General features: G+C 37.6%; 1 protein-coding gene across 5 annotated transcripts in view; it reads left to right on the plus strand.

Annotated features, from left to right (window-relative positions):
- CSMD3 (CUB and Sushi multiple domains 3) overlaps window positions 1–22823 on the plus strand; it is a 1012063-nt gene that overhangs the window by 396563 nt on the left and 592677 nt on the right. For 4 of the 5 annotated variants that reach the window (XM_083827428.1, XM_083827429.1, XM_083827430.1 and 1 more), the window contains exon 2: window positions 4053–4275. The exons of the other annotated variant lie outside the window; for it this stretch is intronic. In XM_083827428.1, the coding sequence (XP_083683554.1) occupies window positions 4053–4275 (223 nt within the window). The remainder of the gene's footprint in view (window positions 1–4052; window positions 4276–22823) is intronic. 5 annotated transcript variants of the gene reach the window in all.

The raw sequence follows: 22823 nt of genomic DNA on the forward strand, positions 1-22823 counted from the left end.
AATTCACACTTCAGAATAAGGATCTCTGCACATTTCAATGCTTAACATGACGACATGCTTGTGAATGTGCCATAATGAAGATGATTTAATGAGCTCAAATATATACATAGAGAGACGACATCTTGTTTGTATTTTGTTATGAAATGGATATCATCTTTCTCTGAAAAAGCATGCTGAGCAGCTGCCTCTCTCAATGAAATTCTCCTGTTAGTGGAAGGTACCTGCTCTGAATGCACTTAGGGAAGAGAATTTTCTGGGGCACAAAAGGCAAACCAGGAAAAATGATCTAATTTTTTAAGGGATCAAAGAGCAGAAAGCCTGGAGAAAGCAATTAGGAACTGCTATAACTGAAACTTAGAGCAAAAGTATAGAAAAACATGTCCTGCCAGGATACAGGGAGGGATTTTTTAAATAATTATTATTGATTTCTCTTTTTTCCTAAAAAAATTATTTTCTCTCAATAATAATAATAATAATAATAATAATAATAATAATAATAATAATAATTTCCATATCTTTTTACAATACTCCCACATTTTGTATGTGGAGGCTATTTCAGGCATTTGGGGATAGTCATATTAAGGATGATCTATTGTCAGATCCATCTTTCATTTTTGATCCACTTGGATGTCAACATACAAGCTGTTCATCTTAATATTGTATTTAGATATATTAAAGCTTAATAAGTTCTTTCTGGTTTTACAAATACACAGTGGAGTTGTTTTTACAAGAGATAACATAGAGATGTAACAGATGACTATTTCATCTTGATCTTTTAAGCACACAGTTTAAAAAAAAAGAATTATTGCTTTGAAAAAGCTTGCTCATAATAATAATAATAAGAAAAAGAAAAAACAAAAACATAGAATATCCCATGTTGGAAGGGACCTATAAGGATCATCAAGTCCCACTCCTGGCACTGCATAGGTCTGCCCAAAAGTTTAGACCATGTGACTAAGTGCACAGTCCAATTGCTTCTTAAATACAGACAGGCTTGGTGCAGTGACTACTTCCCTGGGGAGCCTGTTCCAGTGTGCGACCACCCCCTCAGTGAAGAACCCCTTCCTGATGTCTAGCCTAAACTTCCCCTGCCTCAGCTTAACACCGTTCCTGCGGGTCCTATCACTGGTGATAGCGGAGAATAGGTCACCTGCCTCTCCACTCCCCCTCGCGAGGAAGTTGTAGACCGCGATGAGGTCCCCCCTTAGCCTCCTCTTCTCCAGGCTGAACAGGCCAAGTGACCTCAGCCACTCCTCATATGTCTTCCCCTCTAGGCCCTTCACCATCGTCGTCGCCCTCCTCTGGACACTCTCCAACAGTTTAATGTCCTTTTTGTACTGTGGTGCCCAGAACTGCACAGAGTACTCGAGGTGAGGCTGCACCGGTGCAGAGTAGAGCGGGACAACCACTTCCCTCGACTGACTAGCAATGCCGTGCTTGATGTATCCCAGGATACGGTTGGCCCTCCTGGCTGCCAGGGCACACTGCTGGCTCATATTCAACTTGCTGTCAACCACAACCCCCAGATCCCTGTCTGTGGGGCTGCTCTCCAGCGTCTCGTCGCCCAGTCTGTTCTTATAGCCAGGGTCGCCCTGTCCCAGGTGCAGGACCCGGTACTTGCTTTTGTTAAACTTCATGCGGTTGGTGATCTCCCAGCTCTCCAATCTGTCCAGATCTCTCTGCAAGGCCTTTCCACCCTCATCCAAGTCCACAACTCCTCCAAGTTTGGTGTCGTCGGCAAATTTGCTCAAAACACCTTCTAGTCCTACATCCAAATCATTTATAAAAACATTGAAGAGGACTGGCCCTAAAATGGAGCCTTGAGGGACCCCACTAGTGACCATCCTCCAGCCAGATGTGGCCCCATTTACCACAACCCTTTGAGCCCTGCCCATCAGCCAATTACCGATTGTATGATGTTTTTGTTAAGTTGTATGCTGGCCATTTTGTCCAGTAGGATCCTATGGGAAACCATGTCAAAAGCTTTGCTGAAACCCAAAAAGATCACATCAGCTGGTTTCCCTTGATCAACTGGATGGGTGATCTTATCATAAAAAGAAATCAAATTTGTTAGGAAGGACCTACCCCTCATGAACGCATGTTGGCTGGGACCAATGACTGCCTTGTCCCCCAGGTGCGCTTCAATAACTTCAAGGATCATCCTCTCCATAATTTTACCAGGCACTGACGTGAGACTGACAGGCCTGTAATTGCTAGGGTCTTCTTTCTTACCCTTCTTGAAAATTGGCACAACATTTGCCAGCTTCCAGTCCAATGGGACCTCTCCAGATTCCCAAGATCGTTGAAAAATAATTGAGAGAGGTCCCGCGATGACGTCAGCCAGCTCTTTAAGCACCCTGGGGTGAATCCCATCCGGACCCATGGACTTGTATGGATCCAGGTGGAGCAGCAAATCCTGCACACGTTCAGGGTCGGTTGGGAGTCTGTCATTCCCACCATCATGGTCCTCCAGCTCAGGGCACCCTGGGTCCCGAAGCCCATCATCAGTGTTGAAGTCAGAGGCGAAGAAGGTGTTAAATGTCTCTGCTTTGCCTGTGTCATTGTCTGTGAGGAGACCCTCCCCATCTAGTAGCAGACCTATGTTTTCTTTGGTTCTCCTTTTTCTGTTCACATATCTAAAAAAAACTTTTTTATTGTCTCCCACAGACATGGCCAGCTTCAACTCTAGTTGGGCTTTGGCCACACAAATTTTCTCCCTACAAACATAAACAGCATCCCTGTATTCCTTCCTCGTCACCTGACCCTCCTTCCAGCAGCCGTACACTTTCTTTTTCGCCTAAGCTCCAGTAGAAGATCCTCTGGTCAGCCAGTCCGGCCTTCTGCCCCGCTTGCCTCACCTCCGATATTTTGGAATCACCTGATCATGTGCTTTTAGGAGGCAGTGCTTAAAGACTGACCAGCACTGATGGACGCCAATGCCTTCAAAAGCAGTTTCCCAGGGGACCTTGCTGACTAGTTCCCTGAGCAGCCTGAAGTCTGGTTTGCCCATATCCAGGGCTGAAGTTTTGGTGACAGTTTTCCTTCTGTCACCATAAATTCTAAACTCAACCACTTCATGGTCACTATGACCGAGACGGCTGCCAATTGCCACGTCTCCCACAAGACCCTCTCTGTTCTCCAGCAACAGATCTAGGAGGGCACCTTTCCTAGTTGGCTCTCTAGCACCTGCACCAAGAAGTTATCATCTAGGTGCTTTATGAACCTCCTGGACTTGCTCGTGTCAGCCGTGTGGTGATCCCAGTTGACGTCTGGCAAGTTGAAATCCCCCAATAGGACAAGGGGAGTTGATCTTGAGGCATCTCTTAGTTCTGCAAAGAATAATTCATCGGCGTTGTCGTCCTGGCCAGGTGGTCTGTAATAGGCTCCCACAATGACATCCCCTTTATTTGTTCATCCCTTAATCCTTATCCAGAGGCTCTCAACTTCGCCATCGCCAAGTTGAAGTTCCACACAGTCCAGCCCATGCTTCACATTCATTGCCACCCCGCCACCTCGCCTACTCTGCCTGTCCCTCTTGAAGAGCCTGTAACCATCTATTGCAACACACCAGCCACAGAATTCATAAATAGCCTTTCAGCCTCTTCCAGTCCCAAAATCTGGGGAGGAGCAGCAAAAGGTTTATGGATATAATCCGTAGCAGAACTGCATGAAAAGAATAGGACTCATTAACTGCTATGGAGTTTCTCTTCCTTTTTACAAAAAAAATAAAAAAGGAATTGATGCAAATAGTTTTTCTCATAGATGAACAAATATAGTCTTTTACGTCTGTATATATTTATTTGCAAAGATGCTACCATATGTCTTTATATAAACAGTGTGGAAAACACATTTGTTGGGGTGGTTTTCAATTAAGTGGCCAGGATTTATATTAAATCATGGGCTCTACCTTTCTTAAGTCAGAGCTTGGTGAGAAGTATTTTGATAAATGTGAAATTGTGAATTGAAATGACATTTTATTGAAGATTGATATTAAAACAAAACCAAACCAAACCCATTTTGCTAACTTCTGTTTCCTTGCTTGTTTGTTTTAGGATTTATTTATACCTGTGGTGGAACTTTAAAAGGACTGAATGGCACTATAGAAAGCCCTGGCTTCCCATATGGATATCCAAATGGTGCAAATTGTACGTGGGTTATAATAGCAGAAGAAAGAAACAGAATACAGATTGTCTTTCAGTCTTTTGCTCTTGAAGAAGAATATGATTATTTGTCATTATATGATGGGCATCCTCATCCTGCAAATTTTAGGACAAGGTAAATAATAAACATTATTGAAATGTAACTTGTATTCATATGTTAAAAAATATCTGAGAAAATAGTTAAAACTAATGCCTTTATATTATTAATTATTTGTTATTTAGATTTTAAGGTGCAACTTTTCTTTAATCAATGACAAATGACTTTAAAGGTATATGTTGTGTTTTAATTACATTTAAAATAAGTGTTAAAAACATTAGCCCTCATAAAATCTCTTGTCTCAGTAATGCAATGAAATAAAAAACATACATGTATGAATGAACATAAAATGAGGATGAAACAGTGCATCTCAGGGTGCATGACCACCCTGAGTTGTAGAACTTTTGTATTTTTTGCAATAGAAGGCTTTCAAGAGGGATTTGAAAAACACAACGTCTTTTAAAGCAGAAAGATATATTTTTTTGTTATTGTTTATAAGAAACTTCTAACACGAGGGGATCACAACAGTGAAAAAAATATTTGAAAAATCAAGAGCTTGATGGGTCATAGACTAACAGTCCAGCACCTGTACACTACAAAGATAATGTAATAAATTACTAGAGGAGAATTAGAACTGTAAAATTCTTTGACGCATATCTGTGCAGGTTGCAAATTCCGTTTGTCAAATGAATAACACCCAGCAGATATGGGGAAATATATTTGTAATGAAGTTTGTTTTCTTTGTATTTCTATATTTCCCTTTGTACTTCCTGCTTCATGTGTTTGTGTGCAATTCTAATACCAGCTGCAGGAAAGAGGGTACCCATAACTTTGAGAGTTGTCTTCCACAAGAAGAAGACACGAGCACATGTGGTTTTCCTCCTTTATGCCCACTCCTCAAAAAATGAAGTTTGCAGGGAGATTTGATCACGTGCAAGAGTCCAAAAAGTAAGACCCTCATTGTCAGTCAGGACTTCATCTGGTGAATATACTGTAAACTGTAATCCCAGGGAACACGTGAACAACATTCTGTACAAGTGCAATAGAATAAAACAGTCATTAATATTAGGAATTACAGTTCTTACAGAGTTATAGAATTAATGAGCATTAGAGGAAACAGGTGAAGAAAGCTAGAAGGGTGTGAGGAAGAGGAAAGTAACACCTTGCAAAGGCAGAAAATCTTTGTATAACTTGTTCAAACCACAAAGAATGTATTTGTGTGGCTGCATATGTTCACTTCTATGTACACCTATCTGTACAAAAATACATATATATATATATATAAATATCTATCTACATATATTTATATATGTATTCAGGATTCCTTTTACATTAAACTTAGCCTTCAAATCTGAAGTTTTAGGATGCTTTTTATTTTTTTATTTTTTTTAAATTTTATTTTTGATATATTGCAAGCAAAGTCAAGGAAGTCTCAATGCTCAAAAGTTTTGGTATTGTGCACTTAGAATGCCACTACATTATGGCAAAGAAATAGATAAGAATTCTGTAGAAGTCGAATAAATCAGCACTTAAAAAGGAAAATGCAATTAAGTTTCCGTACAAGTCTTGAAATAGATTCTTTCATGAGACTTGCGAGATCTTGCCTGTGTGTGGGTGCAGGGAAAAAAAATAGTATACATTTGTGTGAGACTGGAGTATTGGGTTTTAATTTAAGAAAGTAATAGTGAATTATGCAAGCTCTACTAAATCTTTCATGGTGATGTTTATTTTCTCAGATTACTGTAGGAAGGAGTAAGGTAATGTTTCATGAACTTTTCTTTTTGCAAAAGGTTTTTACTTAAGTAGAGTTTCAATGATATACAGATTCTTGTGGAAACTTTCTAGCATGACAGTCGATCTATTGACATTTATAAAAATGTAATCAACTCACCATCACCTTAAAGACTAAAATATTCTCAGGGGATTATACACATCCATCTGCAAAGTACATAACAGGACAGCTAAAAAATGGTCTCAGACATTGGTTTCTACTGCAATTTGTTCACTGAAAATGGTTTCTGTATGACATAAAGAAGTTTCCCAGCTGGGCGGTTTGTGAAGCTCATGACCTCTGACTCCATCTTCATCCAGCTTTGTATATCCTTTAATTTTTCTCCTCAGAATTGAATCTTGTTGAATTTTGCAGTTATTGACTGTCTTCAGAAATTGCTTAACAGTGTTATGTAGTTTAGATGGCACTTAATGGCAGCTAAACCATCCACAAATGGAAGAGAAGCATATAAGATATGGCCATTAAAGAAAGTGTACAGTCAATATTATATTTTCATGTATTATTTTATTGTATATGCTTGATCAAGCATATTTAATGTGCTAGATATTTGCCTCAAACTATAAATACAGAAAATCTAGAATAAAGCTGTGAAGACAAATATATATATATCGTTCTATAAATCATATTTCTGTAGCACCCACAAAAAAGTCGGTTAGCAGAAAAAATAGTATTACTTCTTGTATTTGAAATAAACTTTCAGCAAATTTCATTCCTGTTAGTCTACTTGTAGCATGTCACTGTCTATTTTTATTCTTGTCTTCCCTGTGCATCTTTGTGACACTTCTGTGTACTATATCTTTCATGTTTATACATTTAGTTCAAAAAAAAAAAAAAAAAAGCAGGGTTTGTTTTTATATGATTGATTTTAAATTGCCACTTTGGATACACCTTATTTTGGAAATTAGCTAATAGTTCTGACTTCTATTGAGTGAAAGTGTTGTATTTTCAGGTAGAAGTCCTGTTCCATTTTTATAAATGTTCTGCCTTTCAAAAAGTTTTTATATGTTACTAGATGCTTTCAAACAAGTTTTTTGAAGATGCATATCAATAACACTTTAAAAAAATTTCTGGGTGCTCAGCTTGAGAAATAAGCACTTATGATAAGAAATTTCACTTTTAAGTTAAATAAATGGAAAGTATGTTTTGAACTGATAAAACATCACATAAATCACCAGTTTTGAAAAAGCCAGATAGAGTCATCTAATGACACCCCTTGCATATTATGCAAACAAATTTTAGTAAAACTTGTAAATAATTCACTGTAGTAGCTAGTGCCATATATCAAGGATTACCAGAAACAGGATTGCTCTTTGAGGGATACAAGCTGGGTGACAAGGTTGACCTCACACAGGCTGTGCTCTCAGCAGGGCACAATCTTGCAAGTTCAGACCTTGGACCTGGTAACAGGGTCCAGGGAACTAGTCACAGGAGTAACAGTCCCTGACATGACAAGTGATGAACCAGGTCTAGGGTCCCTCCAACGATCTCATCTGGGAGTAAAAAATTCATACATGAGGCAGGGACAGGGACAGAGCTAGGGAGGAGCACCTGTAGAGCACCGCTGAGACATGGGGTGATCTGAAACAGAGTCTCAGGACCCTTGGGCAGGGGTGAGTGGGAATCCCAACCGAGGCTGGTCATGGCAAGGAGGGTCTGTTGGGTTCCTCCAGATTCTGATGCCATATACAAAAATCTGGGACAAAACTATTAAATAATTACCTTCACTGCAACATTTAGATATTGTATAAAGTATAGGATTAACTGTATGATTTTTTTCATTGAGTACTTTTCATGTCAGTCCTTAAATACTCATATGTAAACAGCAATTAATTTTAAAACATGCAATTAGTGGCAGTGATACGATGTATTTGTAGGTGACTGAGAGAATGGCAACCCCAATTCTGACATTTCCTAGTAACTGTTTTGCTTTACAACCTATATAATTTTTGTATGTTTAGTTTTTAAGAAATTCCTGAGCATAACATATAATGTGCTATCAGGAAACACCAGAGTATGTATGTCCTTCTTCTTCTTTTTTTTTTTTTTTTCCTTAAAATATCATTTTTTGATCTAGTTCGTTACCCCAGTTTGTAGTGTGATATTGGAGACAGTTTTAAATAATTGAACAATAATTTGCAATTATCTACCCAAACTTTGTTCACAGTTCCAAGTAAATATATTTCCCAAAATTACAGGTATGTAACCAGTTAATTGATTTAATATTTAAATATTCATAATGAAATTAACATTGCATTGAATTCAATGAAACAAATTTAGATCTATTTTAAGCAGAGAAAAAATACATACCTGCTGCAATTATATTGGAATTAATTGAATAATCCAGTATATTTGTGTCTCATTTTGATGACTAAAAGAATTTTGTATAGTTATATGTTCAGAAAGCAATCTTTCAGTGGCCAAATCTATGTATTTATATATAAAAACATATATATATAAATTAAATAATATACATAATATATTAAATTATATATAATTATATATAATTATATATATAATTATACATATATATAAAATAATATATATAAATAAAATAAATGTTGTTTGCGCCTCTAGGAGAGCAGATTTAAGACAGGGGGAAAACCTGCTGTACAACAGCAGCTGGGAGAGCAAGAGTGAGAACCAGCCATGCAGTCACCAAGGTCAGTGCAGAAGGAGGGCAGGAGGCGCTCCAGGCACAGAGCAGCAGTTCCCCTGCAGGTGGTGGAGAGGCCCCTGGTGGAGCAGGCTGTCCCCCTGCAGCCCACGGGTCCCACACGGAGCAGATCTCCACGCTGCAGCCCGTGGAGGAGCCCCCGGTGGAGCAGGTGGATGTGGCCTGGAGGAGGCTGCGGCCCATGGAGAGCCCCCGCAGGAGCAGGCCCCGGGCCGGAGCTGCAGCCCGTGGAGAGGAGCCCACACAAGAGCAGGTGATCTGGGGGCAGCTGCTGGCCAGGGGGTTATAATGTTGGAGCAGGTTGCTCCTGACGGATGGGCCCTGTGGTACGGACCCACCTTGGAGCAGTTGTTGAAGAGCTGCTGCCTGTGGGCAGCCCCCGCAGGCTCAGTTTGGGAAGGACGGCATCCCGTGGGAGGGACCCCAGGGACCCCACGTGGAGCAGGGGCAGAGAGCGACCGTGAAAGAACGGCAGAGATGAAGTGCTATAGACTGACTGCAGGCCCTGTTCCCCATTCCTCTGCACCACTCAGGGGAAGGAGGTGGTAGAGTGTGGATGGGGGACTGGGGGGGGGGGGGGGCGGGGGGGGGAGGTGTTTCTAATTTGTTTTCTTTGTTTCTCACTGCTCTAGTTTGTAAGTAGTAGGTTGAGTGATCTCCCTGTCCTTATCTCAACCCTTGAGCCCTTTTCTTCCCCTTTCCCTTTGAGGAGGGCAAGTGAGAGAGTGGTTGTGGTGGAGCTCAGCTGCCCAGCTGGGTAAAACCACCATAATAAGGTTCTAGATTAAATCTGTCAGAGACAAAATCTCTTTGGTTATTCAGTTGTTAAGCCTTTAAGACATATGTCAGATTAGAATATTTGCAATTATTCAAGGTATATTCCCAAATAATCTTGACTACTAAAATGTGCAAAGGTTCCTTTTTCACTTTTTTTCCTTTTTCTGTTTAAGCATTTGGGGCTGTTGATGTAAAACAATTGCTGTTGACAGGGAGACAGTGGACATTTACTGAACCTCAAAAAGTTTCCTTTATCATCAGAGGCAACCACAGCTCTTTGTTGTTTTTCCACTCAACCTATTTTTATTATGCTCTAAGTACAGGCACTTCTCTTATCACTGCGCACTTTCTGTCCAAATTATCAACCAGAGCAGAAACCATGAGTTGATTAGGATCAAATTAAGGATTCAGCACTTTGGAAACACCTTCAAACCACTGATGACTGAGTCATTGATTTTTCTTTCAGTTGAGCCACTATTCTCTAGCTTTCTCCACTGTTTGCATGGAAAGAGAAAACACCAAAGGAAGGAAAGAATTTCACTTGGGAATTTAGTGACTAATGAACAAAACCAAATAGGATGACAGTCTCCCTTTACAAAGAAAGAGAAAATAAAACAGTGTAAATTCCAGTCAAAGATCAATGAGGAGGTAAGAAAAAAAGGAAAAAAAATCAAAGACCAATGCAGACTGAGGGAGGGAATAATAGCAATTAAAAACAGGGAACAAAGGCACAGCAAACCAGCAAACAATGAGGAAAATGATGAGATAGATAAGGTAAATGAATCTAAGTAAGAAAAATTACACTATGTGAACAAAAAATAAATAAAGCAAAAGTGTAAACAGAAAATATGTATAATGTTGGAAACTGAACATACAGCAATGAATACAAGAAGGCTTGTAGATAAGATAAAAAAGATAATTGAAACAAATATAGCAGAATGTAATGGTAAATGGACATTTGGGATTTTAGCTCTGAGATACGGATTCTGAGCAGGTAAGACATTTAAATGGAGATTTCTCTTGCAATCTGAGAGGACTGCTTCATGAAGAAAATGCATTGAAGCAATAAAATGTTTAGCATTGTGATTATAAACACAAAGCTAAGAGAATAGCAGCTCACACCAAATAAGCTATATTCTTGGACATATTTTGGTATGATGTTAAATTTCTAGATACCCATTGAAAGTGAAAGGCAAAAAAAATATATTAAAACTGATATAAAAAAGTGCTTGTTCAGAAAAGGCAAACTTGAAGAAGTTCAAACTCTTGAACTTCTACTTACATTACTACAAAGAGGCCAAAATTTTAACAAGTTAGGAAAAATGGATTAGACATTCACTTAGCTAGAAGGATGAACAAGGTTAAATGGTAAGGATCAAATAAAAATAAAAATAAAAATAAAATTTTGTAGCCATTATTTAAGATGGAGTTAATTTTATTCCTAACTGAACTTAGGAAGAGACTTTTCCATTGCTAAACTTGAAAGGGATATCTTTCTCTGAAGTAACTGGTATGGTCAGTTTGAATACTTTGAAATAGCTGATGGATATTGGACTACCTTGCTTACTTAACCTTTTGTGTAATGGAAGAAAAATCTCTTTTATAGCCTCTGAGAACTATTATCATTTTTGGAAAAGCTAATAACTGGTGTTATACAAATGAAGAATTCAAATAACAGACGATGAATGTGATCGTCTTGAAAAAACACTTCTGCTAAATATTATTCATTTTGTTTTGATTTGCTAATTGTTTTATTGGACATGAAAAAGTCTAGGAAGCAAAGTTGATTATTGTTGAGACCACTTAATTTATGACATTATGCCACAGCGTACCAGCACAGGCAATCTGTGATCATTAGTTTTCCACCTGTTTCCATCTATGTAAGCAGAAAGAAGTGTAGTTCACAATAACCATCTTGTCCCAGAAAGTTATAGTCTACAGGAAGAATTCATTGTATTGTAGTGGTGTATAACTATTTGACTTGCTTACATGGCAGAATGGTAACTGTTAAACCAGTTCTTAAATTCAGCTTGTATTTTTGTAGTTGAAATTATCAGTATCTCATACCTTAAAAAGTTAATAATTGATCCAGAATGTACCTAGACCAGCTATGTGATATGCATATATGTTGTTATAAATTATTACTTCTGTCTTTGAGTGCTTAGTTCCTATATGAATAGTCTATCTCTATTTTTGAAGAAAGTCATGTTCATTCTATATTAACTGATAATGCAGCAGAAAGCCAAAAAAAAACCAAAAAACATATGAGTTGGTGTGCAAATGCATGCATTTGTGTGTGTGTATTTATATGTACACTAATTAGAATTAAGGGATGTTTGGAGAACAAGGCTTAAACTGGAGAACATTCCTCTCTCTCTCTAATATTCGTCTTCAGTAGTGAATGTGATAGTTTATTACTGAAAAATGGCTCCTATAGATTAGATTATACACTATATACATGGATTATGTTACACAGTTTGGAATGAACATTTTATCATACAAATTGTTTATGTACATATAAAATGATATATTTTATTTTACTTAAGTACAGTTTAATATCAACAGTATACTATTGTCCTGGTTTCAGCTGGGATAGAGTTATTTTTCTTCCTAGTAGCTGGGATAGTGTTGTGTTTCGGATTTTGGAAGAGAATAATGCCAATATAATCATAGACTCATAGAATGATTTGGGTAGGAAGAGATCTTAATTATCATCCAATTCCAACTCCCCTGCCTTGGGCAGGGACACCTCCCACTGGATCAGGTTGCTCAAGCACACTAATGTTTTAGTTGTTGCTGAACAGTGCTTGCACTAAGTCAAAGACTTTTCAGCTTCTCATGCTGCCTTGCCAGTGAGGTGGCAAGACCAGCTCAGTTGACCCAAACTGGCCAAAGGAATATTCCATACCATATCACATCATGCTGAACAATAGCATTGGAGAGAGTTGGCCTGGGGGAGGGGCTGCCAGTGCTAGGGATGGGCTGGGCATTGGTTGGTGGGTGGTGAGCAATTGCATTGTGCATTACTTGCTTTATATAATTCTCCTCTATTATTGTTACTATCATTATTTTTACTGCTGTTATTTTCCCTTCCTGTTCCTATTCAACTGTCTTTACGTCAACCCATAAATTTTACCTTTTTTTCTGATACTCTCCCCTGTCCCACTGTGTGTGGGGGGGGGGGGGGGGGAGGGGGGGGGGAGGAGGTAAGCAAATGGCTATGTGGTGCTTAGTTGGATCTGACCAGAGCACGTTAAAATACATTTGTTATAAACACTATATTAGTTTAAAGTTGCTGGTCTCAATGCTGATTTTTGTGTGCGTGTGTTTGTTCGTTCTCGCAGTCATTTTATGTTATACCTTACTTGCTCTCTGCTCTCTGTCATGTTGATCACCCCTGGGGGCTGAATTAAGGTTACCCTTTTGCTGTATTGTGTAACACTGGCTTATGACATAATAAAATTGCAGGTCATGAAACTAATCTGATATTTGTACTCAGCATTGTCATCATCTTTGCTCTTTGGGAACCATCTTTCCAAAGCTATTAATAATTACACTCTATTCTTCTTCTTGGAGAACCAATCAATGGGGCCCACTTTCCCTAACTCCTTCACATACTCTTTCTGCTTCACCTCCTCCTTCTTCTCCAGGTTAATTACAATAGGTGTTGGGAATTTTGAATATCCTTGGGATGTTCAAACCAGCATGTTCCTATTGCTACGTCTACTGAATGTGCTTCAGGTTTTGTTTAAGGTTAAAAAACTCTTTAAGAATACCAACGAGAGATCTGCCCTAAGGCTGCATAGTTATGAGTAACAGGGTGCAGGGGATAGTATGGACAGGTACCTAAGACACTCAACACCTCCAGTGTTTTGGAATTTCACCCCTGAAAAAGTGCAGAATCTTGAAAAACTGGTAAAATATTTGGGAAAAAATGCTGTCATCCTGGCAATTCAAGAGAGACAAAAATCACTGCAATGTTCTGGGGCCTGGCCCATGCTTACTGAATGCTGTTCAACATTATTCAGCACCCCCAAGGGGAAAAGGTCTCTGGATCTGACAGCATAAGAACAGGTGCTGAGGCCACTCCAACCCCTGCAACAGGCTCTACGGCTGCTCTGCGGCTACTGCAGCCCTGCGACAGGCATTGCAGCTGAACCAGAGAACCAACCCATATCAGTATCAGTCATTTCTGATCATCCTCATACACGAGAAGAAACAATGGGTGTGAAAGTCAGCTCATTTAGTAAGGGAAGAAACTCCTACAAAGAACGGGAATGAGGAAGAATTTGATAAAGAAGGCTACTCCAAAGCAGGACCATCACAAGAACAGAAAAGAAAGAGGAAGAACTCATAAATGAGGCAGTAAGCACCTGGTTCCTATCCCTGGGTGAGCTGTGAGATATGCAAAAAGATTTCAGCCATTATCCAGGCAAGCACATTGTCACCTAGCAGTTCCAATTCTGGGATAATGGGGCCAGTAGAATGGAACTAGAGGGCAAGGAAGCCAAGCAGCTGGGATCCCTCTCCAGGTAAGGGAGTATTGACAACGTGATAGGAAAGGGGGCACAAGCCCTCAGCCTCTAGAGGTTACTCCTGTTAGGCATGAAGGAAAGGTATTCCTTTGAGGAAGATGTTGTAAGTCACTCAAGCAAGTGAACCACCATGGAGAGAGGTATCCAGTACCTGAGGAAATGAGGCATGCTGGAGATGATTTATGATGACCTGGACAATGAACAATTATCCAAATATCCAGATAAAGTCAAGTGCACATAACCCATGTGGTAGAAGTTCTTATGGAGCACACCATCGTCTTATGCTAAGTCATTGACAGTAATTACCTGTAAATATGGAGAGAGACAAACAGTGGATGAATTCTGGCCAACTCCAGAAATATGAAGAAAGTCTCTCTTCCTCCCTACAGGCCTGCATCTGGCTGTGCAGAACCTGTCCTTGTAGTTCCGTCAATTCAAAGAGGATATGTCCTACTCCCCACCTCTACAGTCCAGTATCTCAGCTATTAGAAATAAGCATTCCTCTGCTCAGGAGAGAGGATATAGTGGGTACAAACCACGTGCTACCCTGTGATTCCACGTGTTACCATGGAGAGGAAATGAGGAAGTGGGATGGAAAATCTACCTCAACCTTAGAAGCATGGGTACATGAGTTGCAAGGAAGAACAATCACAAAAGGGTGTTCTTCCTGGAGAATTGCAGCTTCAGTTTTTAGCGGGCAGTTCCCCAGATGGAGTAAAAGGGCTGATCTTACTTCTGATTTTAATAAAGGGACTTCTGACTTGCATTTGCAAGAAGTGAGTAATGAATACTATGACCAGAACTAGAGGGGCCCTACCTCCATCTGGGTGCAGGAAAGGGATAACTGTGTTTATTGGACTGTGTGGATTCAATGTCTTGGTACATCAGACATTCAGGAGTATATGACTCTAGCGGACACTGGTGCACAGTGTATCCTAATGCCATCAATCTACAGAGGGACAAAACGCTGGAGTGACAGGAGGATCCCAACAGCTAACTGTATTGGAGGCTGAAGTGATCCTGGCTGGGAATGAATGGCAAAAGGACCCCATTGTAACTGACCTGGAGGCTCCGTGCATCCTTGGCATAGACTACCTCAAGGACTCAAAGGGTACTGGTGTACTTTTGGTATAGCTGCCTTGACAGAGGAAATTAAGCAGCTGCCTACCTTGCCCCATCTCTCAGAGGACCCTTCTGTTGTGGGATTGCTGAGCACTGAAGAACAGTAGGTGATGATCTCTACTACAGTAGTGCACCAGCAGCAATACTGTACCAAGACTCCCAGATTCTCATCCATAAGCTCATTTATCAACTGGAGAGCCAAGGAGTCATCGCCAAGGCTCACTCACCCTTTAATAGTCCTATATGGCCAGTGTGAAAGTGTAATGAAGAGTGGAGGCTAACAGTGGACTATCGTGGCGTGAATGAAGTCACACCACCTCTGAGTGCTGCCGTGCCAGACATGCTAGAACTTCAATAGGAACTAGAGTCAAAGGCAGCCAAGTGGTATGCCACAATTGACATCTGTAATGCATTTTTCTCGATCCCTTTGGCAGCAGACTGCAGGCCACAGTTTGCTTCCACTTGTAGGGACAGCAAGCATACCTGTAATTGACTGCTCCTGGGATGACAACGTATCCCTACCATTTGCTACAGACTGATCCAGTCTGCACTAGAACAGGGGGAAACTCCTGAACACCTGCAATATATAGATGACATTGTTGCGTGGGGCAACACAGCAGAAGTTTTTGGGAAAGGTAAGAAAATAGTCCAAATCCTTCCAAAATCTGGTTTTACCATAAAACAAAGTAGGGTCAAAGGGCCTGCGCAGGAGATCCATTTTAGGAATAAAAAGGTGAGATGGACATCATCAGATCACAATGAATGTGATCAAAAAAATAACCATGTCTCCACCAATTAGCAAAAAGGAAACACAGACTTTCTTAGGTGTTGTGGGTTCTTGGAGAAGGAATATTCCAAATTAGTCTGATTGTAAGACCTCTCTATTGAGTGACCTGGAAAAAGAGCAATTTCAAATGGGGCACTAAGCAACAACAAGGCTTTGAACAAATTAAACTGGAGATGAAATCGTGTGGTGTTTTTACCCTGCTGGGCAGCTGAGGTCCACCATAGCCACTCTCACACTCTTCCTCCTCAAAGGAAAAGGAGAAGAAAATAGGATGGAAAAGGATCAAGGGTTGAGATAAGAACAGGGAGATCATCATATATTAAAATAATAAATCTGAAAACACAAACACAACTTGATTTATGATCAATTATGTTTATTTTTTTATTTTTATTTTTTATTTTAATGATGAAAAGTATGTTTGCTTAAACAAAGTACTTTTATCCAACTGGTATTTAATGGCTATTCCTAGTATTGAATTCAAAGGTAAAATTCTAAGACAGATATGGAACTGGACTAACCTTCAGTGCTCTAAAAAACATATTTACTCTATACCTTGTCAAATGTGCAGTGTTCTGAGAATAATATTTGCATTACAGGCTTTGCAATAGTTATCTCAGTGGTTTGGAAAAGCTATATATACCACTTTTATTACACAGTCATACACCCATACAATACAGAGTCAATGAAAACATTTGAAAGTTCCTGTAGAGATTAGTTTGTTCAATTATATTTATGAGTAGCAAAAAGTTACAACTGTGACAGCTTATGTTGGCATGAAATGTAGATAGCTAACGCATCTTTTTTTTATTACTGTTATTTTTTATTGTGTATGTGTGCAGTATCCTGTCTGCAATAATAATTTCCTTTAAAAGTCTTGTTTAGTCCACCATCTGATACTCTTTACAAAGATTAATTTATTTTAAATGTCAAAATGTCGAAAATCACTCATAAAATGAAATTAAGACAACACAGCCTAGCCTACTGTTTCAAAACAGCAAAATATATTAATAGCTAAGTGGACTCCTATCTGTTTTATACATTTATTTTTATTTAAACCTACCCCATATTTAAGGTACATACTGCGTGCAGACTTGGCAGGTAAAACTATTTGCAGATACATTTTATACAAGCATAGTTATTGTCCAATAGTATATACAAACACTAGTTGCATCTTCTTACCTGTTTACAGCAAAAGTAACAGTATCTGAAAATTTCTTCTTTTAAACGATTGTGACGCTCCAAGAATGGGATTAAATTTATCTTTGTGCTAAAATTCTGGATTATCAGAATATAATCAAAAAGACCTTTTCCTGATAAACTTTTCTTAGCAATGTTTAGTAGAAGTGTTACTTTATATAGAAAAGCAATATTTTATTTTGAAATGGCTGTCTCTTAACAGTGGAGCAGTACAGATATTCACACAACAGTGTGTTCTTAAAACTGTAAAAGTAATTACTCAGTTATTGCTGCAATAATAGTTCTAGTTATTCCTTAATATTTAAGAAAATTAGAGAAGCATTATGTTAAAATTTTTGAGCAATAGTACAATATTGTATGCTTTCATGCATAGCAGAATGACATGTAATAAACTACATTCTCAGGCTATATATGAAATGGAGAATAATATTCTAGTGCATTTATTGTTGTCAAGGGTAAGTTGCATTTTGTCCTCATGACTTTTGGAATGATTAACTATGTTTATTACCTATTAAGAATATATATAGTTGAAGAGCTCTGTACTTTTATATGCTAACTAATTTCTTTCAGGCAGGTGATGTTTTTCAGTGGTCTTTTATGTATATCAAGATAAAAGCTTGGTTTTCAATTACTCAGAAAATGCAGATCTCTTTATTTAAATGGAAATGTTCAGAGCAGGGAGGTAAAAGAACTAAAGGTGTGATTCAAAGCCCAGGGAAATCAGTGGGAAGATACCCAGTGATTATATTGGATTCTGAATCAAATTGAGTGAGCACTAAGGATCTCTGATATAAGGGAGATATATATATATGTATATATATATATACAAGTTTTGATAAAAAGTATAATATAAATAATAGTTTAATATTATAATAGTATAGTAGTTTTTATAAAAAATGTATAAAAAGTTTTGATGGTAATGATGCACCCATTTTAAATTGATTTTACATCTTCGTTAGTTTTGGAAAAATGCTCCTATTAGGTCAGTTAAAGGAAGATTTTCAAAAGTGCAGGTTAGAACTGGGTACCTGATACCTTTCTGTTATTTTAAATGTTATTTTCTATTATTAAAATGTTTCACTGTCCTCTGTAAACAGCAGTTCCTTTGATCATTACCATTTCTTTCTGTTCTTTTCATATCATAGGAGTTCTCCGAAGACAACAGTCTATTAATTTGAAAATTACACTTGTTTTGAAAAATCTGAAAATTAACTATGCTGAGATTATGTTTTTGTTTTTCCTATAAAAACTTATCCCTTTTGTTTGTGAGGACAGAAGAGCAAATACTTCACATGCATTGATTTTCAGGCGGTAAAGGAGAAGATTAAAAAAAATGAAAATCTACATTTTCCAAGTCTGATTTTTTTAATTAGATTTTTTTTCCCCTCTGAAGAGGGACCTTATTTTCAATTTTAAACTCAGTATATATTTTCTCAGATATGCTTTTCATCTTCTTGATTGAAACTGCTGTCAAGAACAAATGTGTAAAATTTGCTGTGACATTTTAGATATAATTATCAATATGGAATTATGTACCTACCTCTTACAAGACTGAAAATGACTCATTTATATTCTATGTGCTCATGTAATATACACATTAATTTACAGCCCTTTACTTATCTGTGTGTTTATTTATTTATTTATTTATTTTTATTTTTTTTTTTCATTTATGGCATGATGCGGTAAAAAATGTCTTCAATATCACAGCTTTTTTTGCCAGATCTGTTTCCCTTACAATTTTAGATCTGCAATTAAAAATCTTTTCCATTTTATCTTGGCTTTCTCCTCTACTTTGTTTTGGATGTGCTTGTCTCTGTTGCCCTGCATTTTTCTATTCTTTTCTGTGTTATGGATCACTTCCTCTCATGCAACCAAAAAGTTTTGCTGTTCTTCTAACCTCACCTCAAGGGCATTTTAGAATGGATATGGGAAATGGAAAGATTAATTTCTCACTGCAGAAGTCTAAAATGAAATCTTTACACATATTTCATTCTCTACTGCAGTGGATTCAGGTTCTGTCTTGAAGTACCATATGCCTTTCTGTAGAAAGATAGCAATATCTGGTGTTGGAGGATGAAGATCTTCCTCTAACATCTCCCAGGCTTCTGTCTTACTCTTTGCTTTATACTCAGGCTATATATTCTCCTTTAAAGTGAACAGGAGACTGTGAGAAAAGTAGGTAGCTTTTGACTCGGAGTACAAGATTTCTGGAAGAAAATGGAATGAAATAAATTTCATGAATTATTATAATTTTTTAACTACTGCAGTGCAAGCTTTGAAGTATGTTTTCCAGCTAATATAGATGATGAACTGATAGGATTTATTCTATTTTTTTGCTGTTACTCAGCAATGACTTTATGTTCTAAGAAAGTGATTTATAGAGTATATTTATATATTTATATATAAATATAAATATATATATTATATTATTATTATTATATATTATATATATAAATATAAATATAAAATAATATATATAATAGCAGATAGCTTTTCCTCCTTCATATGCCCTGCTACTGCAACTTTATCTATGTACCAGAACAGAAATAACATGTGCAGTGATAATGTCATTTTGCTCATGGATGAATTCCGAAACTCGGCAGAATATTTAATATAAGTTGAAGCTGCTCTGGAAGTTCCTGGCACCTACAGTGGTGATAAGCAAAATATGGCATCTCTCCTTTCCATATCGTGCTATTTTCACACATTAAGTTAAAGTTACAGAAGATAGTTAAGATCATCAAAAAGCTTGTTGTCACTTAAAGAAGCAAATCTGGCTCTGACCTTGGTTATGTTTGATCCTTCCCTTCACTTTCATTGGCTCTGGTCCTCATCAGGCTCATCACCCTGTGAACACGCTTCCCTTTGCGAACTGAATAGGCTTGGATTAATGGATTAGTTCTTCAACATGGTGGTTAGATGAACCAATTCACAGAGGACTGTGTAAAGCCTTGTGAAATCAGTGGTAGAGCTGTGGGAAAGCTGGAAGGAGCAGGCTTCTGCTCTGGTGCTTAGAAAGCTCCAAAACCAGCTCAAAAGTACTATGCTATTCATCCTAACCCAATTTTAAGAAGAGAAAAGTAAACTCTGTTATCATACTGTTTTAGCTGTTAGAGAGTAAAAATATGTACTGCTTGCTTCTTCTTTTTTTTTTGAATTCTTGTTACTTTAAGGACCTAAAAATGTTCTTGAGTACTTTAAAAGTAAGTGGTTTCGTATGTTTTATTCTGATCTGTTTTTCTATCCAAGAAGCAGCCAAATCCAGACCCTAGAGATTTTTAAAGAATGTTTTTGTGTGGTAGTGAGATATACGGTTCTTCTTACCCCATTTTTTTTCTTGATATTTTTGATGTATTAAGCTCAATTAACTGTTTTAGGAAAGGTAATTATGTTTAAAGTCTGTTTCATTGACGATACTAAAAATGAGTGGAGAGCTGTTTAATAAAAATTTCAGACTGATAATGGATAGTGACTGTTTTTAGAAACATTCTTTGTAAAGAAAATGATCACACCAGAAACTGATGAGTAATTTATTGTTTAGTTAAAAGCAGCTGTTCAATTAAAAATGTTCAGCTTTGGCCTATGTTCATTATTTTAAATAATGAACAGTTTTGTATTTTGACAGGGAAAAAGTATCACTTGAACAAATAAATTAGTTAATAAATCATATGCTGTTTTGATAATAATTTTTTGAATAAAGTGCAAGATTTTTTTTATTAACAAATTACCGTGAGAGTAAGACTTGAACCATGTCAGACACTTCTGCTCAGTTTGCTTTGTTCTAGAGATTATTAAGACAAATTTTACTTGTTTTAAACTGAGTAGACGTACAAAGGTGTAGGAGTTACTCCTATTCATATCTGAATTAAAATTATTTTTTAAAAACAATTTTTCATTTCTTAACTTTCTAACTTTATGGCTAAATATTTGCTGCCTGAGAAATCAAATAGGAAGACCCAACATCAGTTAAATTTTCTGAGAATGCTACAGGTTAAGCTTGCAATAGTAGCAGCTAAAATTCAACACATTTAATAAGTTCTCAATGTGCAAATGTGAGTGCATTCATAGCCAAAATCTTAAAGACTGAGCAGATTCAGACTAGGTTGTCTACTACTTAGTAGTAGTGCTTTTGCTTCCCATTAAGTTTTTGAGATTTCAAAAATATTTTTTTTTCTGAACTGGAATGTATGAATGACAATTAAAAGTTGTGGTGCACTGACCTTGGCTGGCTGTCAGATGCCCATCTAGCTGTTTTCTGTCTCCCTCATCAACAGGACAGAATGAGAAAATGAGATGAAAAAACTCGTGTTGAGATAAAGACAGGGAAACCACTTACCTATTACTATCACAGGCATAACAGACTCAATTTTGGGAAAATTAATTTATTGATAATTAACATGCAGTTAGATGGTGAGAAACAAAGACAAAAACTAACACACTTTCTTCCCACTTTCCCCTTCTTCCTAGACTCAACTTCACTCCTTCATTCCTATCTCCTCTGAGTGGTGCAGGAGAGATGGGGATAGTCCATAACAGTTCCTCTCTACTTCTCCTTCCTCCTCATATTTACCCTTACTCCAGTGTGGGTCTTCCATGGGCCACAGTGTGGATATTTGTTCCACCATGCTTCACAGGTTGCAGGATAATCTCTGCTCCAGTGCATGGAGCACCTCCTCCCCCTCCTTCTCTTACATTGGTGTCTGCAGGGCTATTTCTCACTTTCTTCCCCTTGTTCCTCACATTTCCAGGCAGCATATTGCCCTTATGAAGTCTGCTTTCCCAGAGGCACCACTTCCTTGGCTTCTGAGCTCAGCTGTGTCTTGCAGTTGGGCCGTTGGAAATGGCTGGAACTGACTGTATCTAACACAAGGTAGCCCTGGCCTTTTCTCACAGAGCCTCCCCTGCTACCAAAGGCTTGACACCTGTACCTAAAGCCCACATAAAATACAGAAATTACAAAGCCTCAAATTAGCTACACTAAAAAATAAATAAGTTAGCTAGCTTCACTAATTAAAAATTGATTTATTGAATTATGATTTTTTTTGTATCCTTTCTAAAACCGGCAATTCTTTCAGTGATATACTGCAAAACTCTGAATTTACTTACTAGCTACATGTCCAATCAGCTTATGGATTCTTTTTAAACTTTTGGATTAACAAAAGAACTAGTTCAACATAGAATTTCGTATCATAAGAACCTCTTCTCAGTTCTAATCTGCCACTCTTAAATTTAATAGAAATCTTTCTATTATTGTGAATTGATGAATAGATTTCCTTTAAATTAAAATAGTTATTTTCTAAAAGTATAGCAGAACACTAGCAAAGAATATGATCTTTGATTATTTGAGTACTATAGGAAATAAATAGTGGGTCAATGGTGGAAAATGTTTAGAGTAGGAAGGATTAGAAAGGGATATATTACAATATTACAATTCTAGTTATTCTTACAATATTACAATTTTTAGTTTCTCTAGATTATTTTACATTATAATATAACGATGGAAAAATAGTTAGAGCATATCTACAAAAACAACAACAAAACCTTGAAGTTTAAGTCATTATTTCTCTGTCCAAAATGTATTAATATGTGTGAGCAGTGACTTAATTGCTATCATAATCAATTCTATGATCCATTGCTCACAGTTCCTTTTTAGTATATCTGATCCTCTCTTGGACTAAGTACTATTGCTCCTTGACATTTTAGCCTGTGATGTTCTCTGAACCCACTGTTTTGACATGGTTT

This window comes from Anser anser (genome assembly GCF_964211835.1).
Source record: "Anser anser genome assembly, chromosome: 2".
NCBI classification, from domain to species: Eukaryota; Metazoa; Chordata; class Aves; order Anseriformes; family Anatidae; genus Anser; species Anser anser.